Source organism: Vidua chalybeata, chromosome 3, assembly GCF_026979565.1.
Source record: "Vidua chalybeata isolate OUT-0048 chromosome 3, bVidCha1 merged haplotype, whole genome shotgun sequence".
NCBI lineage: Eukaryota > Metazoa > Chordata > Aves > Passeriformes > Viduidae > Vidua > Vidua chalybeata.
Window position 1 is genome coordinate 44,156,957 of NC_071532.1, and position 26,072 is coordinate 44,183,028.

Consider the following 26,072-nt stretch of genomic DNA (forward strand, 5'->3'; position numbering starts at 1 on the left):
CTGAGACTCGGCGCCGAGGGTGCTCATGGGGAACGCTGTTCTTGCTCGCTGTTAGCAGCATTTCTGGCAGACAGCGCTACGCTGCTCAGTGGACTACAACTCCCAGAGTGCTCCGCGCGCGGGGGGCGGGGCACTTCAGCGACTACTACGGAGCCGAGTGGGCGGGGCCTGCGCGTGCGCGGGGGGCGCTCGGTGGCGCATTTTCCCCCCAGGAGGGGAAGGTGGCGCCCGGCGGGACGGAAGGAAGGAGGGGGGCGGCGGCGCTCCGCTCTGGGCTCTGCCACTGCCAGCGCCACCACTCCCGGAGCGGTGGCTGCTCAGGGGCAGGGTTCTGGCTGCCGGCGGAGGAGGAGGCAAGGCGAGGCAAGGCGAGGCGAGGCGAGGTGAGGTGAGGTGAGGTGAGGTCGGCTGCCCTGTTAGGTGGCTGTGGCTGGTGGGGGGCGCTGGGGTCTGTGCGGCGGAGAGAGAGGGGGCGCCCCTCTCGGAGGGGCCGGTCCGAGCCCGGCCGCGGGGGAGCAGGTCCTGCGGCGGCCCCGCCCCGCCCAGGAGGGGCTTGTAGGCTGCCCGGGAAGGGGCCGAGGGAAAGGGGGCCACCGGTATTGCTGGGCGGTGCCGGCGGTCGCCGGGGCGGGCGGAGTGACTGACAGAGCGCTCCGGGGCCGGGGCTGCGCTGGGCGGCGGGCGGCGCTTCCCGGCCCTCCCTGGCGGCTGAGCCCGACAGCGCCGATCAGAAAATGGGGGTGGACGGCGGGCGGGGGGAGCGATGCATCCTCGGCTCTCGATCTCCTAAAATGGCGCTGAAGAGCTGGGCCCGCTCGTCCTGGAGTTGTGGAGGCAGCTGAGGCGGCTGCGCCTGTCGTGTTGAACTCCGAAAAAAATGAACCTTACTTCCGTCGGTCTAGCTGTGGCGGGAGTTTGGCGGCAGCAGCTTCATGTTCTCTGTGAAATGTGAATTTTAACCGCGTAACGCAGCGCTCCAGCTGCGGTCGCGGGTTTTGCCGACTCGTCTTCTGTCTTCGGGTCAGCCCGCAGCTCAGAGACCCTCCCCGTCTGCGTGCCGGGACTTTGGCGGCCAAGGTATTGTTCTCTGGCTTCTGTAGCATTCGTGTTCAATTTTTCTTGGAAATCTCCATTAAAATGGAACCACGATCATAGGAGCAGTATGCTCGTGTCGTTCTGGCGTTAGTGTTGGAGTGGCGCCTCTGGAAAGCTATTGTTTACTTAGCTGCATCTTCGGGGAAAATGCACCAGTCTGCGACTGCCCTTCCACCTGTGGGAAGCTTGCCCGCCCGCAACTTGAATGCGAGGTGTTATTCGGTGTCAGCCTGGGAGGGGTTATAAACACGACTCTGCTAATTAGAATGGGAATGTGGACTAGTGTCCCAGTTGCGATTGGATTAAGACTTCTGGTAGTCTCTGTTTGGAGCAGTACATATTCACTATGCTTTCTGTGTATTCCTTTTGAAACTCTCCTTCTCACTCCTACCTGCTCCCCCTATCTGGGGCTTCTTTCCCCTTCACTGCATACAACGAAGCCAATGTCTCAGTGTACCAAGTTCTGTGATGGAGCTGATTTGAGAACTTCCTGAATAGTTCATTTTATACTGGAGCTCTTTGCTTCTTTGGTATTTGTCTCTGTAATTGCACTATGACTGCAGCCCCTGAGATAATAATACTTTTTAAAATACCATCTGTATATTTAACTTGGACTATTTCAGACTATTACATTCCCCATGTTTGAGAGGAGGGGAAGAAGGGCCTGCAGAGTGGAATGGAACAGGGTAGTGTGGGAAGCTGTTTTGCAAAGTTCCAAAGGGAAACTTTTTCTTGACATTTGGCCTAGAATTAATCGTCATTACTCATCAACTTTCATCCTCTCTAGAAAGATTCTAGACACAGATCATAGCTTCAAGTATTGCTTTAGAGTAGTTCCACATTATGGAGGCCCAGGTCACTATCTTACCCTAGCGTCATGTGTGCTTTCAAAGAGGTCATCAGAGATAAGGTTTGATGCAGTCCAAAAGACTGTTGTCTGTGGCTGTTCTTTATGCCTATGTGAAGATACTGAGAAATAAGTGGAAAATTAACTTTGTCATGCATATGAATTGAAATGCAGCAACTTTGTGTGCTGGTTTAAAAGGTAAAATGACCTTAACTGCTTTAATCCTATGAATAAGCATAGATGTAATAAATTCTTTCATTTTCACTAGCAAAAGGCTTTGCTGTTTCCTTTCATTTATTGTTTATCTGCTGGCTTTTACTTTTTGGTGGGAGATGGTGACTTGAGATCTTGTGTGTAAATCAGTGAGAAGTCTTTCTCAGTGCAACAGTGTAACTTCCATAACAAATCGGTCAGTCACCTCAGCAGGAAACCCTTAATAGCAGGCATTTCCCAAGTGTGCTGTATGTGATAATTTTGTGCAAAGAGCAGTAATATTACACATCTGGTATCATGGTATTTCTGCTTAGAGGCTTTTGTAATGAATTTCATTTACATGTTTCTTTGTCAAGTGTCCCTTTCTATGTATAAGTTTGGGGGAGGTTCTGTTCACTCTTTATGTGCCAGTGGAGGTGTTAAATGTGTAGCTGTCTGATGAATAATCAGACTTTTTTTTCCTTGGTGGAGATTTACATAGAATTTCATTTAATGGTAGAATAGTAGTACAGAAAATTTTGATTATATTGATTTGAGATTGGTTACTTTTGTTCATTAGATCTTTTTTGCCTTTTATTAAAAGAAAAAAGAAAGTAAGAACCTCTGTACTTGTGGCAGAAGTACCTGACTAATTTTCTGCTGATATTTAGTATTTCAGGTGAACTCCTATTAGTTTGGTGCAGAAAGATGCAAATATTTAGGTTGGTGCTGTACATTACTAATGAATTTCAAGTTAGTTGGGGATTCTGAATATTGGCTTACTGCCTTACAGATGAGCAAGAGACCTAATTCCCTGAGGGAAGAGGAGGAGCTTTAACATTTACTTCTAAGCAAGAGCTTTTATAGGAGAGCACTTCCAATCCTAACATCTCTTCTCAGCCTAGCTGGATAGCTATGCACTTTCAATTCTATCACTGTCTGTGTGGCTTTTTGAGAAATAATAGTCACAGGGCAGTTGTTAGGTTGATAGTATATTCTTATATCTATCTCTACCAGATTCTTTCTGCTTAAAACATCTGGGGGTAGACTTTGAAAATCTTTGATTTTACCTCCTCGCTGAAGTCCTTTGAGACTTACCCTTTATATGTAAGGGTACAGTTTGACAGCTGTCTCTCAGTGGCAGTGCTGGTTGAAAGCACTTCAGTTATAAAAACAAGCTGGCAACAAAATGAGTCAAGAGTGTCAAATCTGATTTTGATTAGTGTGTGGCCTGACCACTAGTTGTGCTGGCACATCATGGATAGGATGGAAACGCTATACTTCTTATCATCACTGCCAAGAAAATATGCGAAGCTTTCCCAAAAGGTGCAGCCTTACAAGCATTTTATTGACAACTATATTTGGTTGAATAGCCTTTCTTGCCCCTGAAGTGCCAATACATTTGATGAATACACAGAGTGAAGCAAATAAAGGAATTGATCTATACCTAAACTTGGAAAATAGTTATTAACACAGATCAGTTCCCCAAGTACAGACTGCTACAAATGCTTGTGGGTGTGGAAGTGGGAATGGGAATAGACAGGAACTGATTGAGCTATACTCCCCCAGCTATATTCTTCTTGTGCACCTGCTCCCTAGCAGAGCTTGGGAAACTGAAAAGTCCTTCACTTACAGTGAGCATTATTTAGCAACAGCTGAAACATTATCAACAGTGTTGTCACACAGAGTCCAAAACACAGCACTGCAGCAGCTACTAGGAGGAAAATTAGCTCTATTCTAGCCAAAATCGGGACATTAATTTACATAACTATTCACTTGCTCCAGGAGGAAAGAAATAATTCCTTTGCAGGATATTAGCAAAGTATCTGAGAAGTGATGCTGAAGTAGCATAGACTTTATGCTACTGCTGCAGTTCCTGTCTTAAAACTACATGAGAAGAATTCTTTTGAGTTGCTGCATCTGCAGTGTGCAGTAAGGAAGGGTAGAGGTGAAAGGATAGTAAATCTATCACAGAAAACAGTCTGGAAAAAAATGCAGATGGAGGTGACCAAAAGTATGTGAATTGAAGCTAATCAATAGAGAATTGTTGAGCTCTGTAGGCCCTGGATCCTAAAAGATTATTCATAGGAGTCTGTTACATTTATGGTGTATAGGAAAGTGTGTAGAGCTGTCTGTATGCTTAAACAGTGATAGAAAAATGGTATATTTCTATTTTGACTTATAACAAAAGATTGAGGAATTATATCAAAAGACTGAAGCTAGTATTCTACTTCAGGTTGCCTTGGTCTGAGGTGTATTTTCTGCTCTTAGACATTACCACTTTTGGAATGTCTAATGTATGGAGAAAGCATTTAGGGAGATCTAATAATATTAGTCATGTGAGGTTTTGTATGAGTGTCTTTAAAGGTTTTCAGTGGAGCTTTATTGTTATGAATGATAAAGTTTTAAATAATTCATCACCTAAGCAATCTACTACATACAGAAAAGTAAACAAAGTCTAGGAGTTGGCTTAAACTTCATAATTAATTAAAGAAAACTCCATTTAGCATGTATTATATGTGTTTCCTTAGTAAATGACATCTGGAAACCTTTTATATACTGAAGGTGTCATGCGCAAAATTGGAATATTTGCACCTAACCTGTAAGTCAGCTGACATTTTAGTTGTATGCATCTACTGTTTACTTCCAAATTTTTAAATCTAAATAGTGTTAATAACACTTTCTTTAACAGTGAACTACATCTTAGGAAATAAAGAAATGGATGGGATGGATGAAACATCTAAAAGAATCCTAGAGCCATACCAGTATTTGCTTCAACTACCAGGCAAGTTTCATTGTACTGTGTTGTTTTAAATATCAATATTGTTTTTATAGCAACTTTTGTCTTGCGAAGTAGAAGCCAAGAAGTTTTTCTCTTCTTGATTTGTGGATTTAAGAATAATAAAAAGTAATACTTTTCATTGTTTCTCTTTTACTTGTTCTTTTCTTCCTCTTATGGAACCACCTTTATTTTTTTTTTTTGTGTGAGATTGGTACAATAGCTCTTGTGTCTGTAGTAATATTGCCACATTAATATTGCAGTTCTAGTAAGTAATATTGCAGTTATTCTGTTCTCCAGAGTAGCTGACATGCTGCTTTTAAAAACTGATAGAGGCAAGTACTGAAGACTTGATACTGGTTTTAAACTCAGGGCTGACAATATTTTATTCTTTAGTTACTTTCTGTACTGAACTCAGCGGGTTGTGGGTTTGTTTTTGGTTGAGGGGGGAGGGGTGTTGTTTGAGGGTTTTTTGTTTGGTTAGGGTTCTTTGGGAGATTTTTTGGGGGTCTTTTGGGGTTTTTTTGGGGTTGTTTGTTTGGGGTTTTTTTGGGTTTTTTGTTTGTTTGGGTTTTTTGTTTGGTTTTGTTTTGGGTTGTTTTTTGGAGGTTTTCATTAACCTGTTCCTCTCGTGTAATTTATTCTCCTTGGTGTGTGTAGAGACAGGTGCTCTTATTGCCAATTTCAGCTGTCCATATTCATGGCTTGCTTCACGTGTCAGAGGTTCAGCCAGTCCTTGTGTAGTATCAGGTCACCAGCAATACATTCACATGAAGTTTTCAGTCTTGAACAGTATAGCAGAATTCAGGAGGCAGTTTGAAAGCAACTGCTGTATGGATGTGCCCCTTGGAAGCCTCTTTGACTAAACAGTCAGATTGCTGTGACTTCTATTTGTACACCTAAAGTGTAAGAAAGACCATACAGGCTATCAAAGTGACTAATTTTGTAAAAATAGTGGTGGAACAACTTTGTCATTGGAACTACTGCATAAATGCCTGATTGCCCTCTGTCCAGCTTATATTGCATGCTGGAAGAGTTAAGGAAGTTAAAAAATTTGGGTAAATAGTAGGGAAATATTTCTGATCAAAATTATATCTGACCAGGGTAGAAGACCTTCTATCTAGACAAATAGCATTATAAATAACAGGCAGAGTACTAAGTGGCTTTTGCATATCTGCAACAAGAGCTGTATATCAGTACAGTGGGTCCTCTGAGTCCTAATTCACTATACCTGTGTATAATGAATTTCATTATTAACCTCTACAAATATCCAGGATTTTCTTGCCAACATTCGGGATTTTATTTGACTTGGCAGTTAGTACCGAGTTGAAAACTAAGAAAATGAATTTGGCAGTTGCATTCCTTTTTAATGCCAGAAGGCTTGTTTCCCATTTCCTCATGTGTACTCCTTTTGGCTATGTTGAACTGGGTGGTGGTCTTTCTAGAGAACTACTTTGAGAATGAGTCTGTGATATTACAGAGAGCTTTCCAAGCACTGGTCCTGAAAAATTTGCTTTCCTCAAACATAATCTTTAAGTCTACTTTTAATTTTATTAGATTCTCATTAGCCAAGAAATGTTGCAACACCTCTGTATCTTTAGCTGCTAATTATTGTTAAAGCTATTGTAGATACCAGGAAGAAAAGCTCAGCTTCCTGATAGGAAATATACAGGGCCCAAAAAATCTTCTATAGGCAAAAGTGCTTGGCTAATTAGCTCTTCAGTTACCTTTCACTTTAAATGATGTATCTAGAATATATGTTTAACCTTCCCACCTTGATTCCTGTGGCTAAATTCCTTTACTTTGAGTTCAACTGTAATAACTCTCTACTGGTAGCTTATGTAACACTACACTCACTGGCAGTACAAGTGTTTTATATCCTGTCCTGCATAAGTATCATAAATCTGATAGTCCACTTTACCATGTTGACGTCTTGTTAATTTAGTGTACATTTTGGGGAAGGTGAGAAACAAGATACACTGCTCTCTATGCACTAGTGGTAGTGTGATTCAAAAGAGAAAACTTCTCATAAACTAGGCAGGTGAAAGTGGTGTACCTGTGGGACGCTTGTACTGAGTAACAGGTGAAGCAATGAGGGTTCCCAGTCATAAATTAACCGTGTTTACTGTGTTTGAAACACTGGCTTTGCCTAAGGTCAGCTATGCCAAGTACAGGTCATGTTACATATGTGAATCTTGGAGTCAGTGTGAGTACCAGTGCTCAGTAAGGGTGGAAAAAACAGGCTTACAGATGCTGTTTCTACCTGGAGTGGAGCTCAAATGAGATGCCCGAGCTAATATAACAGGCTCTTGTTGAAAGAGGCAGTTTCATTCCATCCTCTTAGCCTCTGGCAGTATTCTCCTGCTGCTTTACTTCTGCCAGTTCTCAACTTGCTAATCAAATTATTAGGTAGTAGCATTCACCTAACCTATTAAAAACTTGCCTGGTTAATCTCTTGTCTTGTTAGTGAGCAGGCACAATGATAGGAACAAGAAGCTGTTTCTCTGTTGGATCAGTTTGAGCTCTGAGGGGCTTTGCAGAGAGCATGGCTGAGTATAAAATATGTACACTATTGCTCTACAGTAGTCCAGTTCCTTATCTTGAAAGACTAGTTAAACTCTCCAAGCAGTTTAGTAACCTATGGTTGAATGAATGTAGATACATATCAAAGTATAAAAAGGGATTGTATAACTGTATTAAGGTTGGCAGCAGGTAAGGGAAAAGCCTGCTAATGTTGTCAATAGTGTAAGAACACAAATTTTGTAACTGCTAAGTATTAACTGCTTAGTAGAGGTAATTGATTACTCCATTTCCCTTTGCTGAAATAAGACTTTTAAGGGTAACAGTCTCAGGGTGATACTTAGAGTAACCTTGTATATTTCTTTGACTTCAAACAGCACTAGGATAGGGAAGCTACTATGCTTAAGGTATTTTTAGTATGGTGCTATTTTAACTGCTAGTATGGTAATTAATGTTTAGTATGGTAATTAATGTTTATTCCTTCTTGAGCAGAAGTTATTGTTTGGGAGAAGAACATAGATTCTGGAACAGTAACTTTTCTCGTAAAATCTCATTGTAGTGGAACATTGCCATTCTAGTTTTTAGCAATGTTCTGCTTAATCTAGTATTTTGTCACTTAGTACAGGACTGACTTTCATAGATTCTGTTGTGGTTTGTCTCAAAAATTACTTAATTCACACACATGGTGATTTTTTTTTATTTTTGAGAGTCTGAGCTAACAGCAGTAGCTGATATTGCAGCACTAAGGAGTATATGGAATTTCAGTTGTCATAAAACTGATATGGCTAATAGCTTGCTGTTGAAAGGAGCAGATTCCAATCCCATTCATGACTGTGTGTCTTCCCATTCTTGTCCTGCTCGTCTTGGCTGCAGTCTTTCCTGGTCTTGTTTAGCAAGCTAAACAGTCAAGACTGGCTTTGTTGTTCAGCTTTTTCTGCTGGGTTGTTGAACTTGGTCAGCCTGGTAAAGGGGTTAAGCATCACAGGCCATGATCGCTACCACTGGCACAACTACACTTGGCACATCAGAGGCCTCCGCTTGGGCCAAGTTCCTGAGGGAGGTGGCACCTCTCTAGATTGTGAGCTGCATGGATGCCTGGGGGCACCCACTAGCCGGAATCAAGTGATGTCCCTGCTTCTAAAGGTGTGTAGTTGTGGAAAACCTGTGTCACCAAGCAAAGGAATGGTGGAAGGAGGTCAGCAGGCTTGCACAGCATCATAATAACTGAAAGTACAAGACTCTACAGATTCAAGAGTCTGAAACCTCCAGGTATATTGACAGGGGGGCAGAAATAGTCTCTGCATATCAGGTTGGCAGATGGATGCTCCTCCAATGGTAAAGGCTGATGACCTCTGGCACCAGGAGAGAGATTCCTGTTCCTTGAACAGATGTGCAGTTGCCAAATAGGTTCAGTGCATTGAAAGAAGACACATGACTAGAAGCTCTTTATAGGCTTTTTATAACCTAAATGATTCTATGGTTTTATACAACTAAGCATCAGAACAGCACCTGGGGCAGCAGCAAGTGGTGAGACTGAGCAGATAGTGGAGAAACTGACTCCTGTAGGGAATAGGGGCTTCCACATGTAGTTTTGTGTTAGGGAGGTTTGCTGCTTCTGGATACCCCTGATAGGGATGTGAGGGAAGGACTGCCAAGGTGTGTTTCACCTTTAAAATACTTAACCTTATAGCTCTTCTACTTGAACACTAATGGATATAGCAAGCGGGTGTCTGAAGCTTATGAGGCAAGACTGTGTGGCCTTTGGAATGAGGGCCAAGGCCACAGGAAGCCAGGTGGATCTTCTCTGTGATCCTCAACCCCCTTCTCACCATCAGGAGGAATAAACAGATACTGCCTCTCTACAGCTAGTTAGTTTCACAGCTCCTGCTGATATCAGAGCTTTGGCTCTTACGGCCTTGAGACCTCCTTTGCAGAGCAAGGACTACCAGGAAGAGCTAGCATCCACCTGTCTGAGTCAAGGCAAAAGCAGAGATTATAGTAAAAGAAAATGACTACACACAATCAAGTAAGGAATTAGTGAACTTGCAAACAAAGTGTATAGGCTGATTTGAACAAGACACTTACTAATCTACAGATCGCATCTGAAGCCAAATTGACTGGGAACCCTCATTGCTTCACCTGTTACTCAGTACAAGCGTCCCACAGGTACACCACTTTCACCTGCCTAGTTTATGAGAAGTTTTCTCTTTTGAATCACACTACCACTAGTGCATAGAGAGCAGTGTATCTTGTTTCTCACCTTCCCCAAAATGTACACTAAATTAACAAGACGTCAACATGGTAAAGTGGACTATCAGATTTATGATACTTATGCAGGACAGGATATAAAACACTTGTACTGCCAGTGAGTGTAGTGTTACATAAGCTACCAGTAGAGAGTTATTACAGTTGAACTCAAAGTAAAGGAATTTAGCCACAGGAATCAAGGTGGGAAGGTTAAACATATATTCTAGATACATCATTTAAAGTGAAAGGTAACTGAAGAGCTATTAGCCAAGCACTTTTGCCTATAGAAGATTTTTTGGGCCCTGTATATTTCCTACTAGGAAGCACTCCAACAAGAAAGTACGAACAGAACTTGACAGATCCCCAGAAAAAGATCTCCCTTTTTCTGGGGATCTGCAGGACTGGATGCTTCTCTGAAGTGCCTTTATATAGATGCATACATTATTGGGAGTAAAAGGGAGGAGGTAGAGATTGACATGCAACTGTAGGGCAACAATTTTATTGTGGTATAATCACACAGAGTGCTGCAGTGGATTGATGTGGATGGCCTAGGAAGACAATCTGGGGTAGCAAGGAATGGGAGTTACATTTTACGTGAAAACAGTTGAATTGCATGGAGTTTTACCTTCAGTCAGATGAGCCTGTTGAGAGGTTATGAGTTAAGTTTCGAGGGCAGATCAATAGGGGTGACAATATAGTGAGTGTTTGCTACAGACTGCCTAAGCAGGAAGAAGTGGATGAGACCTTCAGAAAACTGCAAAATGCTTCATATTTACAGATGCTGATTCTTATGAGATACTTCAGTTACCTCACAGTGTGGTAGAAGAAGCATCACAACAGGACACAGGCAGTCCAGAAGGTTTCTGGAATTAATTTATGACCTCTTGCTAACACAGGTGACCACAGTGCTGATATAGGAAGGCATTATGCTGGACTCCACTTAAAAAAAAGGGAGAATTGGTTAGGACATTAAGACTGGAGGCAACCTTAGTTGCAGTGACCATGGGATAGTGACATTCAGGACTGTGAGAAGGAGTAAGGCACAAATTAGGATCACAACCCTGACTAGTTAACCCGATTTTGAGAAGAGGTGTTATGCTAAAGAATTCTGTCAATGACCTTAATCAGGTGCAAGTAGCTGCACAGGTTAAAAATGTATGTGCCTGCTCTCTGCTTGTCTTCCTGCAGTTCACTTATGCTGTTTGTAGTGTTCTTGTAGATGCTTGGAGGGGTCTGTCTGGGGACTTTATCCATTTAGTTTTAATCCATCAGAGGATGCAGCTGTACAATACAGCTGAAGTAATACAAGAGCTTACTTCCTTCAGAAGGGCAATGCCCCTTCCCCTGATCCTCAGCATCTTCTGCTCACCCTGTACTGATTGTGGCAGATCCACTGCATAAGCTGACTCAGTACGTAAAGCTGTCAGGAAGCTAACCTAGCAAAAAGCTGTCTTCTCTGCTGGGCTAATGAATTGAATTAGCTGTAATAGGGGCTAGGTTAATAGTCCCTCTGCTCTTTCCCATGCTGTTCTAGCCCTTTCATATAACCTCTCTGTAAGTGGGGTGCTGCCTTAAGGGCATAATTTGTGGTTACTTGAATACAGCAAGAGTGAAGCAATACTAACCAGGAGCCTGTCCAGAATGGAGGTCTGTAGGTTTTGTGTCTGTGCCCTATCATAAGAACAAGTGTGTATATAAAGAGTAAGTTGGCTGATTTTTCTCCCTTTTTTTTTCCTATAGATGAGGAGCATCTCATCTGAAGAGGAGGAGGGAATGTCCTCAATACAACATCTTTAATCTAACTTGATATTTGTTTGGAGGATAAAGCTTTAACATTCTTAGCTGTAGAAGGAATTTCTTATTATTTTTCTCACCTTTTCCACTCAGCATTGCTAAGGAGAAAAGCTTTCCATAGTTGCTGTTTGATTTGGGTAACAATTTGGGATCTTAGGCAGATTAAACCAAATGCATTTAGCAGAGCTTTGATAAAAACTTGGTGCAGTAATGTCTATTGTTATAGCTCTATACAGTAGGTAGAGCTTCTAATTTTGGGTGTTAGACCTCTATTCTTCAATTTTACAATAGCCTGCTTAGAATAATTAACAGAGCAGTGAAGAAACTGGATAATTCTGGCAGTGCTCCTTTTAATTTTGTCCTAGTGTCCCTGTATTGTTGTCTTGTCTAGTTTGGGGAGAGGAGGGCTGTGGCAAGGAATGGAGTCTTCTGCATCCAGGTTTAGAGACCAGTATTGGAAGGGTTTTGTCTTTTGCCACCACAGTATGGCTGCAGGCATAAATTGTACGTACAGAAAATTGCTGTGCTATCGCATAGACCAGGTAAGATTGACTTCAGAATTAGGTAAAACAGCAAAGGAATAATGTTCCTTTAGAAGACAAGCAAATCTGCATCTATAAAAGGAAAAATAAATGTCTCCCTATACAGGTAGTGTTTTTTTCCTTGAATAGTTAGTGTCTAGGAAACCTTGCTAGTCAGAGTAGACAATCCTAACAATTCAAATGCTGTTTGTACCAAGGAACTGAAGTGGCTTAATCTTTTGTATATGTTATAGTCCGTTTAGAGTGTGTTCTAGTAGTCAAGTTCCTCATGATGAACTAATGCTTGCTGCTGAACATCCAACATTCTTTAAGTGTATTTTCTGGGAAACACATTCAGAAAAACAGGATTAGCTGCCTAGTATAAAAAGAAAAAGCAGGTGTTGTCTGTATCTAAATAATTTAGAAGAGAATAAACAGCTATAGATAAGATACAGTTCCTTAATGTGATATTATTTCTGACTGGTTTTCGTTCTGAATGTGGTGAAATACTTGTTAATCCTTAACTGGTAAGACATACAGTTTGGCAAATATTTGTAACAGTTATTCTCAACGAGAGACAAAACAATCCTTCCTTTTTGCAGAAAACTGTTAGTGTTTAAACTGTTGTCTGAGCACAGACAACAAAAATGGAGAAAACAAGCCAATGGCAGTGTATGTCCAGGTAAGAATGCCTGTTCACATGTGGCAGAAGCAGAGGACAGAGCTGCTGGGGGAAAAAGAGGACTATTTTGTTAATCTTGTCTAGTAAGGACCAGGAGATGGTGGTGACCGGAAGTAGTGGAAATCATTAAGAGCTGAGACAAAAAGTGCAGACCCCTGATCCAGGGAGGAAGGTTATCACCTTTGCTACAGAGCCCAACCGACAAAGCTATTGCTTACCTGGTGGTGGTAAGCAGGGTGGAAGGGGAACAATTCACAGTCCATTTTCTCCAGGGTCTATCACTGCAAGTGAATTTACCCATACTTATTATTCTGTTCTGTATAGGCTGGTTACACAGTCATAGAGAAGCCTTAGGGAGAGATTCAAATGTTGACATTTCTTTGGTGCTATGGGCAAGATGGAATTATCAACATGAGGACTAATATTGCAGAATATCTCAGTTACGTCTCAGTACATCTTGAGTCAAGTAATACAGGTTCCATGGGTGTCTATGTTGCACTTGCTTTGAAGTTTATTTAAAGCTTTTTTTCAAATGCTTGTTTATATGAGCTGTATATATAGACCTGGTTTTGTAAACTTGTCTTGCAGTTATTCCAAGATACTATACATAGCTGAACATCTCAAAGTTCAGAGCAGAATTGTCTCAGTGTGGATAGGGGATGACTTTATTTCATATTGAACATGACTAGATGCCAAATGAATATTTGTACATGAAAACTAGCAAATTACCAAAGAAAGTAGATATCAATAATGTATAGGCATAAGGTTAACTTCTATTGCAATTCACTCTGTCATGTAGAAAGTATCTGGATTGAACAGAACAGCTTGTTTTAACATCAAACTTGGTCATTTGATGTTGTTGTGCCAGGATGACTACCTGGTTCCAACAAAGTGGATTTTACCAAAGCAGACCAAACCCTATTTGTAGGTAGATTTCTTGGGTGTAAGATAAATATCTGAATTCTTGGAAAGTTCTATTCTGTTCAGGATGTTCTGTTCAGATTTTTGTTTAGAGTTATTTAGTAAGTATATGAAATATCACTTTCCTGTTTTAGAAATTTACAGTAGCAAGTAAAGAATAATACTACAGGAGATAGACCTAAAAATTGAGAGAAATAGCTATTCAACAAATACCCATACTTTCAACTAATAATGAATCATAATTTAAATTTTTTAATCTTAAAATTAACATGCCTTGAAAACTAGCTGATCTGTACAGGCTACCAACATGGTCAGGACCCCTTACTAATTAAATTGTAAAAACAAAATATAGTAACCTGTAAATACGTGCTTTAAATATTCCTGCAAAGTGTTTAAAATTGAAACTGTTGCTAATTGATGTTTATTCAATGAAGAAACAAGCCATGCACTGATATATTTTCCACTTTTGTGTTGTCACACTGATCGTTTTTTTAATTTGGTCTCAAATCAGCTGTAGTTGTTAAGACAAACTGTTGTGCCTAATAACAAACTCTATTATTTTTATAAATGCCTGTAATGTTTTTATTGTAGGTAAGCAAGTGAGAACCAAACTGTCACAGGCCTTTAATCACTGGCTGAATGTTCCGGAAGATAAAATACAGGTACTGGCTAATTATTTTTAAAAGGTTGTTATCTTTCTTCCAAGACCACTGGTAACAGATGATTCTCTTACACAGCATAATTTATCAGAAATCTTAAATGCACTTATTTCTGAATATAAAGTGAACTTTCAGGAAAACAACTTCAGCACAGATTCTACTGTGATGCAACGCTAAAGAAATTACCTCCATGACTTACTAGAATAGTTACTTCTGTTCAACCTTGTAGATAAGCAGCTCTCATTGTTACCCACTTAACATAACTCGGTTACTAACACTGAGTTTTTAATGACTTACAAAAGAATCTAGACAGTTAGACCTTGTAGACTTCACAAATATAGTGTTTGAAAATAAAACCTTGAGATTTCGATTCAAGAATATCAAAGACAGCAATTAAATCAACTTTACAAACCTAAAACTGAGAGGGATGTATCATATAGTCTGCAGTCCTTATTTTCTAATGAGAAGGATTATCTAGGAATTCTCATTGCCTTTCCTCTTGGACAAAGTGTGCAAGATGCATGGCTGTGTATTTAAACACTGTGGCTTTTCAAATGAAAAATTATCCTCCTTTTTAGGTTAGGCTGTAGTTTTGCTAAACTATATACAGAGTGTGCAAAATATTTTCTGTCCAAGGCAATGTAACGAATCAATATAATTGGTTGTAGTTTTTGACACCCAGCTGGTCCTTTGTTAATTTCATTAATTGTTGGCAGAAGTATCTTTAAAGTTTGTGAAGGAGTCATTTTTAGGGTGGTTTAAAGGGACACTTCATAGCTCTCAAGTAGCAAAGTGATTTAAGAGGCTGCATTTCATAATCTAGGAACTCTTCCATTTTTCAGCCTGTCTGTGTAACGGTCTAGCAAAATTTATTGTCAGCTAGACACATCTTGCCCTTTGTGCTCAGACAAACATCCAAATAAAACAAATAATATAGCAATCTGTGTATTGTTTGTATGGGTTTAATCTAATATCACAGATCAGAATTCAGATTGGAAGAAGCCTCTGGAAGTTATCTGGGACAACCCTGTACTTAAAGCAGAGCTTGCTCTGTAGCTGCTTTAGGCTTCTGGGAGCCCTGTTGAGTTTTGACAATCTGGTGATGGGGTTTCTGCAGCTTCCCAAGGCCTGTCTTCTCCTGCTAAACCCCTTTCATTATAACAAAACCTTCCATTCTATTCAACTAGGGTTTTTTTTATGTTGCAGTCTGACTGTTGCTGCCTGCACTTTTGCTGGGCACCCATGTGGTCCATTTTTGTTTAGTGCTAATAGTAAACTAAAGCTGCAGTGCCTCTGTGTGAACAGAAATTACCAGTTCTGTCACTTTAAACTGATGATCATGTAACTGCCGTTGAAAACTTGGACCACTTGTTTTGATTATCTTTATAAAGAAAACCAATGCTTTAATGTCTCCTTTACCACTTAAGTTGTTTGTAATGGCAGGAAAAAACAAGACCCTGTCATCTTTTAGTCTTTATCATGATGCAATTATTACAGCTTTTGTATGTTTTAGTACTAATTTTAATAAGTAAAGATGGTTGAAGTCTGGAGGACCACCTCTGGTCATCTTTTTGACATCTCCCGTAATCATAAGATGTCCCCTGTGTCTAACAGCCTGAATAATTTCCAGCTATTTATATTTCTTTTATTAAAAATCTGAATTCTGGTACTTTTTTTTTCCTGGTCCCCTTTTCTGGGACTTTTTTCTTACCTTAGATTATTTGTCTTTGTGTAGTTTATTTAGATTATACAATTAAGGCTACCTTTCCTTGGTAGTTTATTTTACTGTTAACTGCCACTGTTTCTGTTTTTTTATTTTATTTTACTGTTTTATTTTTTTATTTTATTTTATTTTACTGTTAACTGCCATGTTTTCATCCTAACCAAGTGATCTCTTCCCGCAACACTTACTGAATTTCTAGTTCCTTTTTGGTGCTGCACTGAGACACTTCAACTTGTTGAATTAGAGAGCAGGTGAACTTCTTTCTGAGAAGGTACTGAAATGGTCTAGCAAGAGTCAAGCAAAATTTAAAGCTATTGCAGATAAAGAGATGGAAGAAACTTGTGTGTTGGACTGATAGCACAGCAGATAGAGATTAGATAGATGTAGGTTGTAAGATAACAGCACTCTGTACTGGTCTTCAGCTTCCATTATGGAGACCAGTCTTTTCATTTTCTCAGGCTACTTCCTGATGTCTTCCAGAATAAACTTACTCAGATATCTGAACTGTTTCACTCCTTTCCTTCACTTTTGAAGCACTTTTGACACTATATTAACTTCACAAGGTAATTTGATAGAAACACAGAGTCAGAAAACACTGTTTCCTTTAAACCTTATATATGGAAGCTGAAAGAGGTCATGAAACTGCCAGCGATATGAAATAGGTTAGCACAAGAAGTACTATAATAGGCTTATCTAATGAATTCACAGAATACAGGGAAACGTTCTTGATAGTACTGAGAATGAGATAATGGACCAAAAGTATATTCAAACAAATAGGAGTGTGAAGTTGACTTCAGTAAGTACTCTATCCTTTGATTTCATGAGTGTTTAAGTAGGTTGTTCTTGCAATCTCATCTTGGGAAAGAGATTAAATTCCTGGGGTTTGAGTTTTAATCTTTGGGACATTGTTCACTGAACACCATGCGGTTTGGTGCTCAAGAAAATGCTTACAGCAAAGTCCTTATTTTGTCCTACAGCACCTACCAAATAGGACCATACTAGATATTTGCTGCCATTTTATGGTGGTCTTAGTGTTTTTTAACAGTTGTTTTGATGAATTTTGACTGAATGCAATGTTTGTAGCTAAGGAATGTAACTGGTTCATTAGCTTTAAAATCATATCTTAATCAGATGTGTTTTGCAGTGAGTTTATACAGTATGCAGCTTTACATGCTTAAATTTATTTCCATTTAAGCAGATGCTGAATATACCTCGCAGCTGTGGAATAAAAGCAGCATGTAGTGTTAAGACTCTTCATTTTTGATTGAGTTGTTAAGGTTACATTCTACTCAAATGTAGTCAGCTACAAGCCTAATGTTGTGAGTGGTTTATTGCACACCTCAGGTGGTATGTGATACTGGTCTACCTAGTAACAAGCAGCATGTAGGAAGCTTCTCAAAAGAAATTGTGGCTGTTGTCTTTCTGCCAAGAATTTTCCAAATGATGTTTCAGAGAGAATAGTCTGTCCTTTAAGAGCTCAGTACTGAATATAACCACACAAAGTGTGGGAAAAGAAAGATGACCTCTCCACTTACCAAAACATGGTTCACAAGAGAAATGTGATAATGGATGATATGTGACACTCTCAAGAACTGACTTTGGGAGATTTCAGGTTTGTAAATCTAAACATTTCAAAATACCATGTTTATTTTATTTTCCCCTAGTCACGTTTCTAATAACAGTTATTCCATGACTTCTAAACAATGGCTTTAGAACTGTAGCAACAGTGAAGAGGAGCATGTAAGTGGAAGCACTTTGGGGAGTAAGTTAACTTTGAAGCTGAAAACATTACACATAAGACTATATGATCCAGGACTTAGAACAAACTGGATGGTGAAGAGAAGCATAAATCCGTACTTAACAGTAAAGGCAAGTTGCCTGAAGAGGAACCTCAGTGATAGAGAATGTAGTTCTTTAAAACATTATCCATTTTAAGTAAAACTCATGGTTAAATTACAGTGACAGACTTAACAATTTTCTCTTTTTGTAATAGGTTATCATTGAAGTGACAGAGATGTTGCACAATGCAAGCCTACTTGTGGATGATATTGAAGATAACTCAAAGCTACGACGGGGCTTTCCAGTGGCGCACAGTATCTATGGAATTCCATCTGTAATCAACTGTGCTAATTATGTTTATTTTCTTGGCTTAGAGAAGGTTTTAACCCTTGATCATCCAGATGCTGTTAAAGTTTTTACCCGTCAACTTCTGGAGCTTCATAAAGGTCAAGGCTTGGATATTTACTGGAGGGATACTTACACCTGTCCTACAGAGGCTGAGTATAAAGCGATGGTACTGCAAAAGACAGGCGGTCTCTTTGGATTAGCTGTAGGCCTCATGCAGCTGTTCTCGAATTATAAAAAAGACTTAAAGCCACTTCTTAACACACTTGGTCTCTTCTTCCAAATAAGAGATGACTATGCCAACTTGCACTCCAAAGAATATAGTGAGAACAAGAGTTTTTGTGAAGACTTAACTGAGGGCAAGTTCTCATTCCCAACCATTCATGCAATTTGGTCAAGACCTGAAAGTACTCAGGTGCAAAACATTTTACGTCAAAGGACAGAGAACATAGATATAAAAAAATACTGTGTACATTACCTTGAAAATGTTGGTTCCTTTGAGTACACTCGGAATACATTGAAAGAGCTTGAATCTGAAGCCTATAAACAAATTGAATCACTTGGGGGAAACCCTGAGCTTGTAGCACTAGTTCAACAGCTGAGCAAAATGTTCAAAGAACCTGAAAATTAAAACATAAACTTCTGGATGTGGATTAAAACTCTTTTGAAAATGGGAAAATAACCAGATGGAGAGCTGTGATTATAAGTCTTATGTAAAACTTTCTCTTGTAGCCATGTTACAGAAATTACTGTTAAAAATAACTAGTCATTGAGTTTTGAAACATATACCTTATTATCTCTAAAGTCTTAACTATAACTCCTTACGGTTGGTTTTGTTAAAGCAGATGTAGTAGAACTAAAACAAGTTTTGAATCTAAATATAATAGTCGTGACACAATCAAAGGCATAGTTTCATACCTAAAACTCTCATGCCCCTAACCAGGCAATGATAGGATGTTGGTTGAAATTCTGTGTTAAATTAAATCAGGTTGACGTATGTATTATGCATTTTAAACAATGCTCTTGTAAACCAAAATTCATATTTTTTAAAAAAGGCACTTGCAAGAACAATGCACATAAAATTGTGTGATATTTCTAAGCTTGACTTGTGAAGATCAGGTGGATCAGTTTACTATGTTCTAGAGTGAATATCCTATCCAGCTTCTGTGGTTATTTTCAGGGGAATGTGAATAATGAAAGATACTATTTCATATGCAAATAAGATATGCTCAGTCTGAAACTGTGACTTGATAAAGATTTTGCAGTACCTTAGAGAAAAGATTTCATCACATCAACAAAGTGTAAATTTGCTGCTGATTTCAGCTCTGCAGTAATTTTGCTTACCAGGTTTTAGATTTTGAAATTGTCAAACATTCTGTAGCCAGGAACTTAAATCTGTGCATTAGAGCTCATATATGTAACTGCAAATAGCAGCATAATGAGCTGCTATTAGAAGTGGAAAGGAATTCACACCAGGTAACTTTAGGACACCATAATTGGTGCAGGTCTCTTTAATCTCTGCTTATAATTGAGGGGCTTCTCCAAGACTTTATTCATAATTCATATTTCATTCCTGTTCTGAATTGCTGTCTGGAGGCATGTTCTATATCTCTCCAAAGAGACAAGAGCTGTAATTTTTTTTCTTAAAACCAAGTACAGTATCTTGGTTTACAAGCTACAATACCACTTCAGTTTTATTAATTGCTTAAATAGAGCTTTAAAATTATAGACATACCAAAACAGAACTGAGACTGAGAGCAAGATTTAGGGGTGGGGCTGATAACTAATAAAGTTCTCTGCTCAGATATGTATATATCTATATATATATATATATATAAGTGTGTGTGTATCCATATATATGTATATATAAGTGTGTATATATATAGATAGATAGATATAAATGTTAACAAAATGTAAGTAGAGATGTTTGTTTTTTTCTTGCCTGGGCTGGTTTTAATCAGGTTCAGTTCACAGGTATATTAAGTATTCACAGGTATATTAAGCTTTGCCTTGGAGTAGTAAGGTAATGCTTTGGATCAAAGGTAGGATTGGTACTATAAGCTGTGGTGTTAGCTCAAGCATACTCTGAAATGGACAGAGGTGCTTGGCTTCTGATGGCTAAAGGATAGTTTTATGTAGGTGTTCATTTACTGTACCTGGAAAACAGGGAAAGCTATGATCTCAGCCCACCCCACCCGCGAAAACTAACGGAAGAAGGTTGCTGTAATGTCTTCCCTGGGCAGCCTTAATATCTTTTTGAAAGTGATCAAACATGATAAAATTGAGGATGACTGCTTTCAGTCTGAAATATTATGTAGTTATGGATGATAGCCTGTCCTTTTTATCTGCATGCTGAGGAGAAATCTTTGTCTGATTAGACACTGAATAATAGGCTTTTCACTGAATGGTTGTCCTGGTTGCCAGGACTGAATAGCTTAAAGATGGTGAAAGTTGTCTTTAATGTTAATGAAAAAGAATTGTAATTCCTTTTTCATAACTTGCAGTGCTTAGTAAACCTGTAAATTTTTAATATGTTAGTGAAAACACTATCTACAGCAAATTACATTTATTTTGTGCCATGTCTTGGAAGTTTCTAAGCACTGTTGCAGTTAATGTTGAATAGGGGAAAGCACTGAAAAGATCATTGTTGTCAGGAGAATCTCCTAGTCTTACTGTGAAATGTATCCTTGTGCCTGTTAGGATATTGCAGCTGCAACAGAATGCAAAGTGCACTTAGTGCTATTTCATTTCTGTTCTGTTGCTGGATGTAAACAGTTCTGTATAATCAAACTTCCATAATGAAGTAGCTTTTCTTACTGTTTGTATAAAGCTTTTCTACCATCTGAGATTTCTGCTATGTCATTGCTCCTTTTTTTCCTCTTGCAACTCACCCCAGTATTTATTCTAATTCTATATCTTGTAGCATGTGCCTTCATTAGGAGTAGGTACATGGATGTTTTCCAGTTGCAGACCATTTAAACCACAAATGGGTAAGAAGGGAACAGTTGGTCCAGTTTTCTTTTCCCAGGTTACAAGAGGCCATGCAGCTCTCTCTTACTCTTCTGCCTTCAAGGTGTTTGATGTCAGTATTCAAAGCATATACTGAAGGCATATCTGGAAAGGCCCACAACTAGAGCATTGTTGCTCTTCACTTAGGTTAAGATAAACAGGATTGTGAGAGCTTTTTTTGATGTATTCTGGAGTCAGAAGAGGGTGAGATATTTCCCTTTCATCTGTTAAGCTGGTAGAGCGTCTCTAAGTACAAATGCCAGTAGTAATGATATCCCTTAGTCAAGGTAGATCTTATATTTGGTGCCATAAGATCAGTCAGTGCATGTTCATCAATATCCTCCAATGTTACCACTGGAACTGGCTCCTGAGGCTAAACAGTGTTAAGAAAAACCCTTCTCTAAAGCAGCATGGGAGTTCTTGTGACTGCACAATTAGTTGTGTGAGTGCCCCTCTGTTGCTATGCCTCCCACAACACAGGGAGTAGGGATTTTTCCCGATCTTCATAAAATATAGCAATCTGAGTTGCAAGTGGGGATGTCCACAGGGAAACAAAGGGGATGCTTGTTTCAATGTCAGTCCCTTTGAGCCAGAATGGTTCCCCTTATCTTCCTACTATTGCCAGGAAGTTCTACTTTGATCAGGCTATCAGTGCATTTCCTGGGGGTTTAGTTCTTGCAGCTCATATTAAGAGAAATGCAAATACTCATCAGTCTGGAGCATTCCCCACTACCTCAGTCTGTTTTCTGATTTTGTGCTTCCTTGGATGTAAATGAGTGCTGTCACTTGTCTTAGAGTAGCCAGCCACTGGATGGGACATCTGTCTTTGCTTTTTCATAGGCTTATGTTTACCCCATCAATTATGATGAAAATTGCATCATTTCATGACCTTCCTGAGGAGAAAGCTTTCTCCTCTCCTTTTGAACTCAGGCTGTTCAGGTACCTACTCAGAGCAACTTTGTATGTAGCCAGTTGTTGATACAAACAATATAGAAATGTTAATGGGAAAGAAACTGTTGGTTGTTCTTTGTTTCTGCTTTTTTGTTAATCTGGCTGCATGTGCTATAGAAATTTCCTATATTAATGACTGTTTTCCTCGGTTATTGTTAAAATGCTAGCAAGGTATAAAAATGTGGGGTTTGCATTTCTCATGTAAAAGTGGTTTGAGCTTTAATATGCCTTTATCACTGAATTGGGCCAGGCTTTTATTCATATGGAAGAGCCATATGGGCATCTGTTGCTCTTCTTTGTCCCATCTTCATCATTTTACATTTCAGGTTTGGTATTTACTATGCTCTTTGTATTATTTGCTCAGTACTTTCACTGTGATTCTTCTTTCAGCTATATTTCTATTCTGCTGTTAATACCAAGCACACATAATACCATCAAACTCTGTTTTGATCCTGGACAAACATACTAGTCTGGATATACTTTTGAAATGTTGAATCTTGGCTCATCATTTGCCTTCACAAAAGTAATCCAAAATTAATCCAAGATTTTCTGCAACCTCGAAATGCCTGAAACTTTTTTTTTCCAGGAAGCTAAAGCCTGTAATATCTTATATGACCATAAATTATTTTTGTCTCATGTAGGTTGAGCTACTTTCCTTGCCCTACCTGTTTGCTTTCAAGATCCATTTTGCTTTGGTGGTAATGCCTGTTAGGTCTTCTTATGAATAAACTTAACTCACTAGCCCTGAGGGAGAGAAGTTAATTTTTGTCCAGGTTAATGAATTATCCCACTCAGCAAGAGCCTGATGAATGCCAGAGCTGGCAGGTGGACAAAGGCCAAGGAAAAGATTTCAGAGAATAAGAGAACTCATTTTTGCCTCCTGAGGCTGCCTCATGTAATTTCACCTTCTTTTACAGAATTTACTTGACTTTGTTAGGAAAAGCTACAGTGTGTGACTAGTTTCTCTGAGCTTCCCAAATAGACTGTGAGAGATACTTAAGTTAAAAATTATTTATTCTGATAATTATTTATGTAACTTGCATATATCATCTAAAGATTTTATTAAAGGTACCGATAAAACAGAGTACATTGTTTCATTACTTTATTTTTCTTTATCTTAGTTTTTCTGTTCTTGAAGTCAGGGAAACATAATCTGCAATATGCCTATTTGAGTTGATTGCTACCTCACATTAACATCCTTCCTGAAAAAGTTTTATCATAGCTGAGCATCAGCATTCAACCTTTTCTGCAGCGCTTACTTTAAAATTATTTCAGAGGCACCTTGTTGAGGTGTGGTTAGGAATAATCCATGATTCATTAACTAACTTCAAGCATATAATCTGCAAAACTTCTAATAAAGATGCAGGTTAAACCACATTAACCCTGATAGTGTTCCTCACCTGTATACCCTATGGAACAAGTACATTCTCAATTAACCTACTGAAAAGGTATTTACTGATTATCTCTGATTAGTACACCACAGAGAGCCATGGGAGACACACCAAGAAGGCCTAATGTGACACTTCCAGGGAAAGCACTACACAACCTGGTGTGAATTTGTGTAGAAGACTAACTCTGAGGTGAAGGGAAATTGTAGATAATTATCTGCTTTTGAGCTCCAGGAAAATGCTCTACTCATTCGTATATGAATTACATGCTGACATTTAAGCAGCTGCATCATCTCTTGTGCACAGTAGGTCATTTTCACTCTTTTTCATAAATGCTTCAGTTGCTATTTCTTGAGCATATAGTGTGAGCTACTTAATCACTCAGTGATTGCTGAAGTCTGTAAAATGTCAAATTCATTCATTTTGTTTATGTATTTTGAAATACATAAAAACTGTCCTATTCTCTTGTAATCTGTTTCTCCACAGAGAACTTCTGTTGGCTGAGGGAGGCATAACCTTTCACTGACTGAATTTATTAAAACCAGGCTGACACCAAGCCTGTGTGAACAGATGGGAGGGAGAAAAAGGTCAAAGTAAAAGCCATACAGAGGAATTATCATTGCTACTCACAGAAGTGTAAAAACTGTGCTATAAACCTAATCTCTTACTTTTTACACCAACCAGCATAAATGTTCAATAAATTCAGATACTAAATCCATTTTTACTTAAGTGCTTTTAAAATGCTGAAGTTGTAATTTGAGGTAATGAGGTGAAAACGTTAAACTGGTCTAGTTGTTTGATTGGCATTGGGATTGTCCTGTTCCTTGTCAAGTACAGATCATGAACTATGGCTATTTGTTGATTACAACACTGAAACAAGAAGCGCAAAGAAATAGAAAGGATAAGCAGTGAGTAAATGCTATTCTCATTATCACTTTAGAAATACTAAATGCATAAATTTGACAACATGTATGTAGGTTGTGAGAATGGCTGGATCACGTGTCAAACTAGGGATAAAACAGGGGCAGCTGGGGTCCAAAAGATCACAAAAAGTATTTTCTTGTTTTCAGCACCTTTCCTGTCAAGCAGTACACAAAGTGGAGGATGCTCTCAGCTTTGACCTTGGGAACAGTGGAGGAGTAAAAAAAGGAGAGCAAGAGGCCTTACTGCTCTCACTGCTACCACTGTCCATCTAGCTTCAGCTGCATGGCTTGAAACTGGACTAGATCGTTCCAAGAGTGCCCTCTGTGGGAGATGAGTGGGCTTAGGAACTCAGATGAGACAGCAGCGCCACCAAAGATGTGGAAGAAGGACTAGGGTATCTATTTTTTTTTCCCCCCAATTCTATTAGTTGGCCTGAAATAACACATTACCTATGGCAAGGGAGGACTATGAAATGAAGGCACAGAGTTCTTTGCTGGATTGTCTCCTTGGGGAGCAGCTGCTTTATGTGAGACAGTAAAGCACACCCTCAACGCCTGTTACTTGAAGCTGCATATTATCAGCATGCTAAAGAATATATACATTATCCAGATTGTTTTGGTTGGAATGTACTAGTGTTACCAAATACCCATATCCGATTTCTGTAGTCAATATCACAGCCTCAGAGTAAAGAGTACTGATATGCTGCCTGCCCAAAGAACAGACATTTAATGTAATGGAGCTGTAGGACTGAAAGAGCTGCTTGATTATTTACTGTCATAATTGTTCAGTCATGGTGATGCCAACATTCAAAAGATATTGTTTGCATTAAGCTGTTTTGAGATGTTGAACTATGAAACACAAGAGATTAAAAGAGGTGAAAAACATCAATTAAGATACTTTGATTTTTATAAACACAGCTCTTCGATCTTGCTATACCTATCTCCATCAAACTGAAGAGTTCTTACAAAATTTCTATTCCTCACCACAGTCAGGTCTTTCATTTTTTCCTGTATAAACTTCGATTTTCCTGGATCCCCCGGGAATATTTTCCCCAAATACTGAATATTGAAATAAATGCAGCAACAAGTGTAGCAGCGTACAGATGAATACAACTGTTTGGAAGTCACCCTGGCCCGGGGGTGCTCCGGGCGAGCTCTACTGCTCAGCGAGTCGCCCACGTTCTCCTCAGCCGCTGCTCCCGGGAGAGCGCCCCAGCCTTGAGTTACGGACTCGGAACCATCTCCTGCTCAGTGTCGGTTCACCGGTGCCTCAGGGTTTTGCCCACCGCACGCTGCTTTACAGCACGGCAGCGCTTCCCTGGGATATCTTTCCTCTCTCCTCGCAGCCCGCCGCAAGCCTGCGGCTACTCCCAGAGAGGTGCAATTCCCGGGGACAGGCGGGACAACCCAGCACCGCCCCGCGGGCCCGGCTCGCCCAATCAGAGCGCCCGTCTCTCACCCCGCGGCATTCTGGGAGTTGTGGTCTGGGGCCGGCAAGCCCGCGCGGTGGGGCCACCTCGATGAACGGCATTGCCCAGAAAGCTCCACGGCGGCGACGCCTCGGGCCGATTTGCCCCTGCAGGCGGTAACTTGAGCAGAGTAGTAGGGGGGCGGGCCAATAGCGGGCCAGGGCAGGGCCGCCCCGGGGCTCGCGGCCAACCGGAGCGCTCCGAGAGCCGGGCGGGGCGGGGCGGGGC

General features: G+C 39.9%; 2 protein-coding genes across 10 annotated transcripts in view; both read left to right on the top strand.

Moving 5' to 3' along the window:
* Positions 1-194: 194 nt before the first annotated feature.
* On the top strand, positions 195-23,148 carry GGPS1 (geranylgeranyl diphosphate synthase 1). 6 transcript variants are annotated; one of them, XM_053937137.1, is made up of 4 exons: positions 195-388; positions 4,827-4,919; positions 14,190-14,260; positions 17,974-23,148. In XM_053937137.1, the coding sequence occupies exons 2-4, from the start codon at positions 4,853-4,855 to the stop codon at positions 18,733-18,735; spliced, it is 900 nt and encodes a 299-aa protein (XP_053793112.1). In that variant the 5' UTR covers positions 195-388; positions 4,827-4,852; the 3' UTR covers positions 18,736-23,148. The 6 variants fall into 6 exon arrangements, with proteins under 6 accessions (XP_053793112.1, XP_053793111.1, XP_053793110.1 ...); XM_053937136.1 differs by having other exon boundaries at positions 195-383; XM_053937135.1 differs by lacking the exon at positions 195-388 and adding an exon at positions 663-1,077.
* A 101-nt stretch (positions 23,149-23,249) lies between these two features.
* Positions 23,250-26,072, top strand: part of TBCE (tubulin folding cofactor E) — a 28,187-nt gene continuing 25,364 nt past the window's right edge. For all 4 annotated transcript variants that reach the window (XR_008429736.1, XM_053937129.1, XM_053937130.1 and 1 more), the window contains exon 1: positions 23,250-25,960. Coding sequence is in view for 3 of the 4 variants with exons in the window: in XM_053937129.1 (XP_053793104.1) it covers positions 25,479-25,960 (482 nt within the window). In the remaining variant the exon portion in view is untranslated. The remainder of the gene's footprint in view (positions 25,961-26,072) is intronic.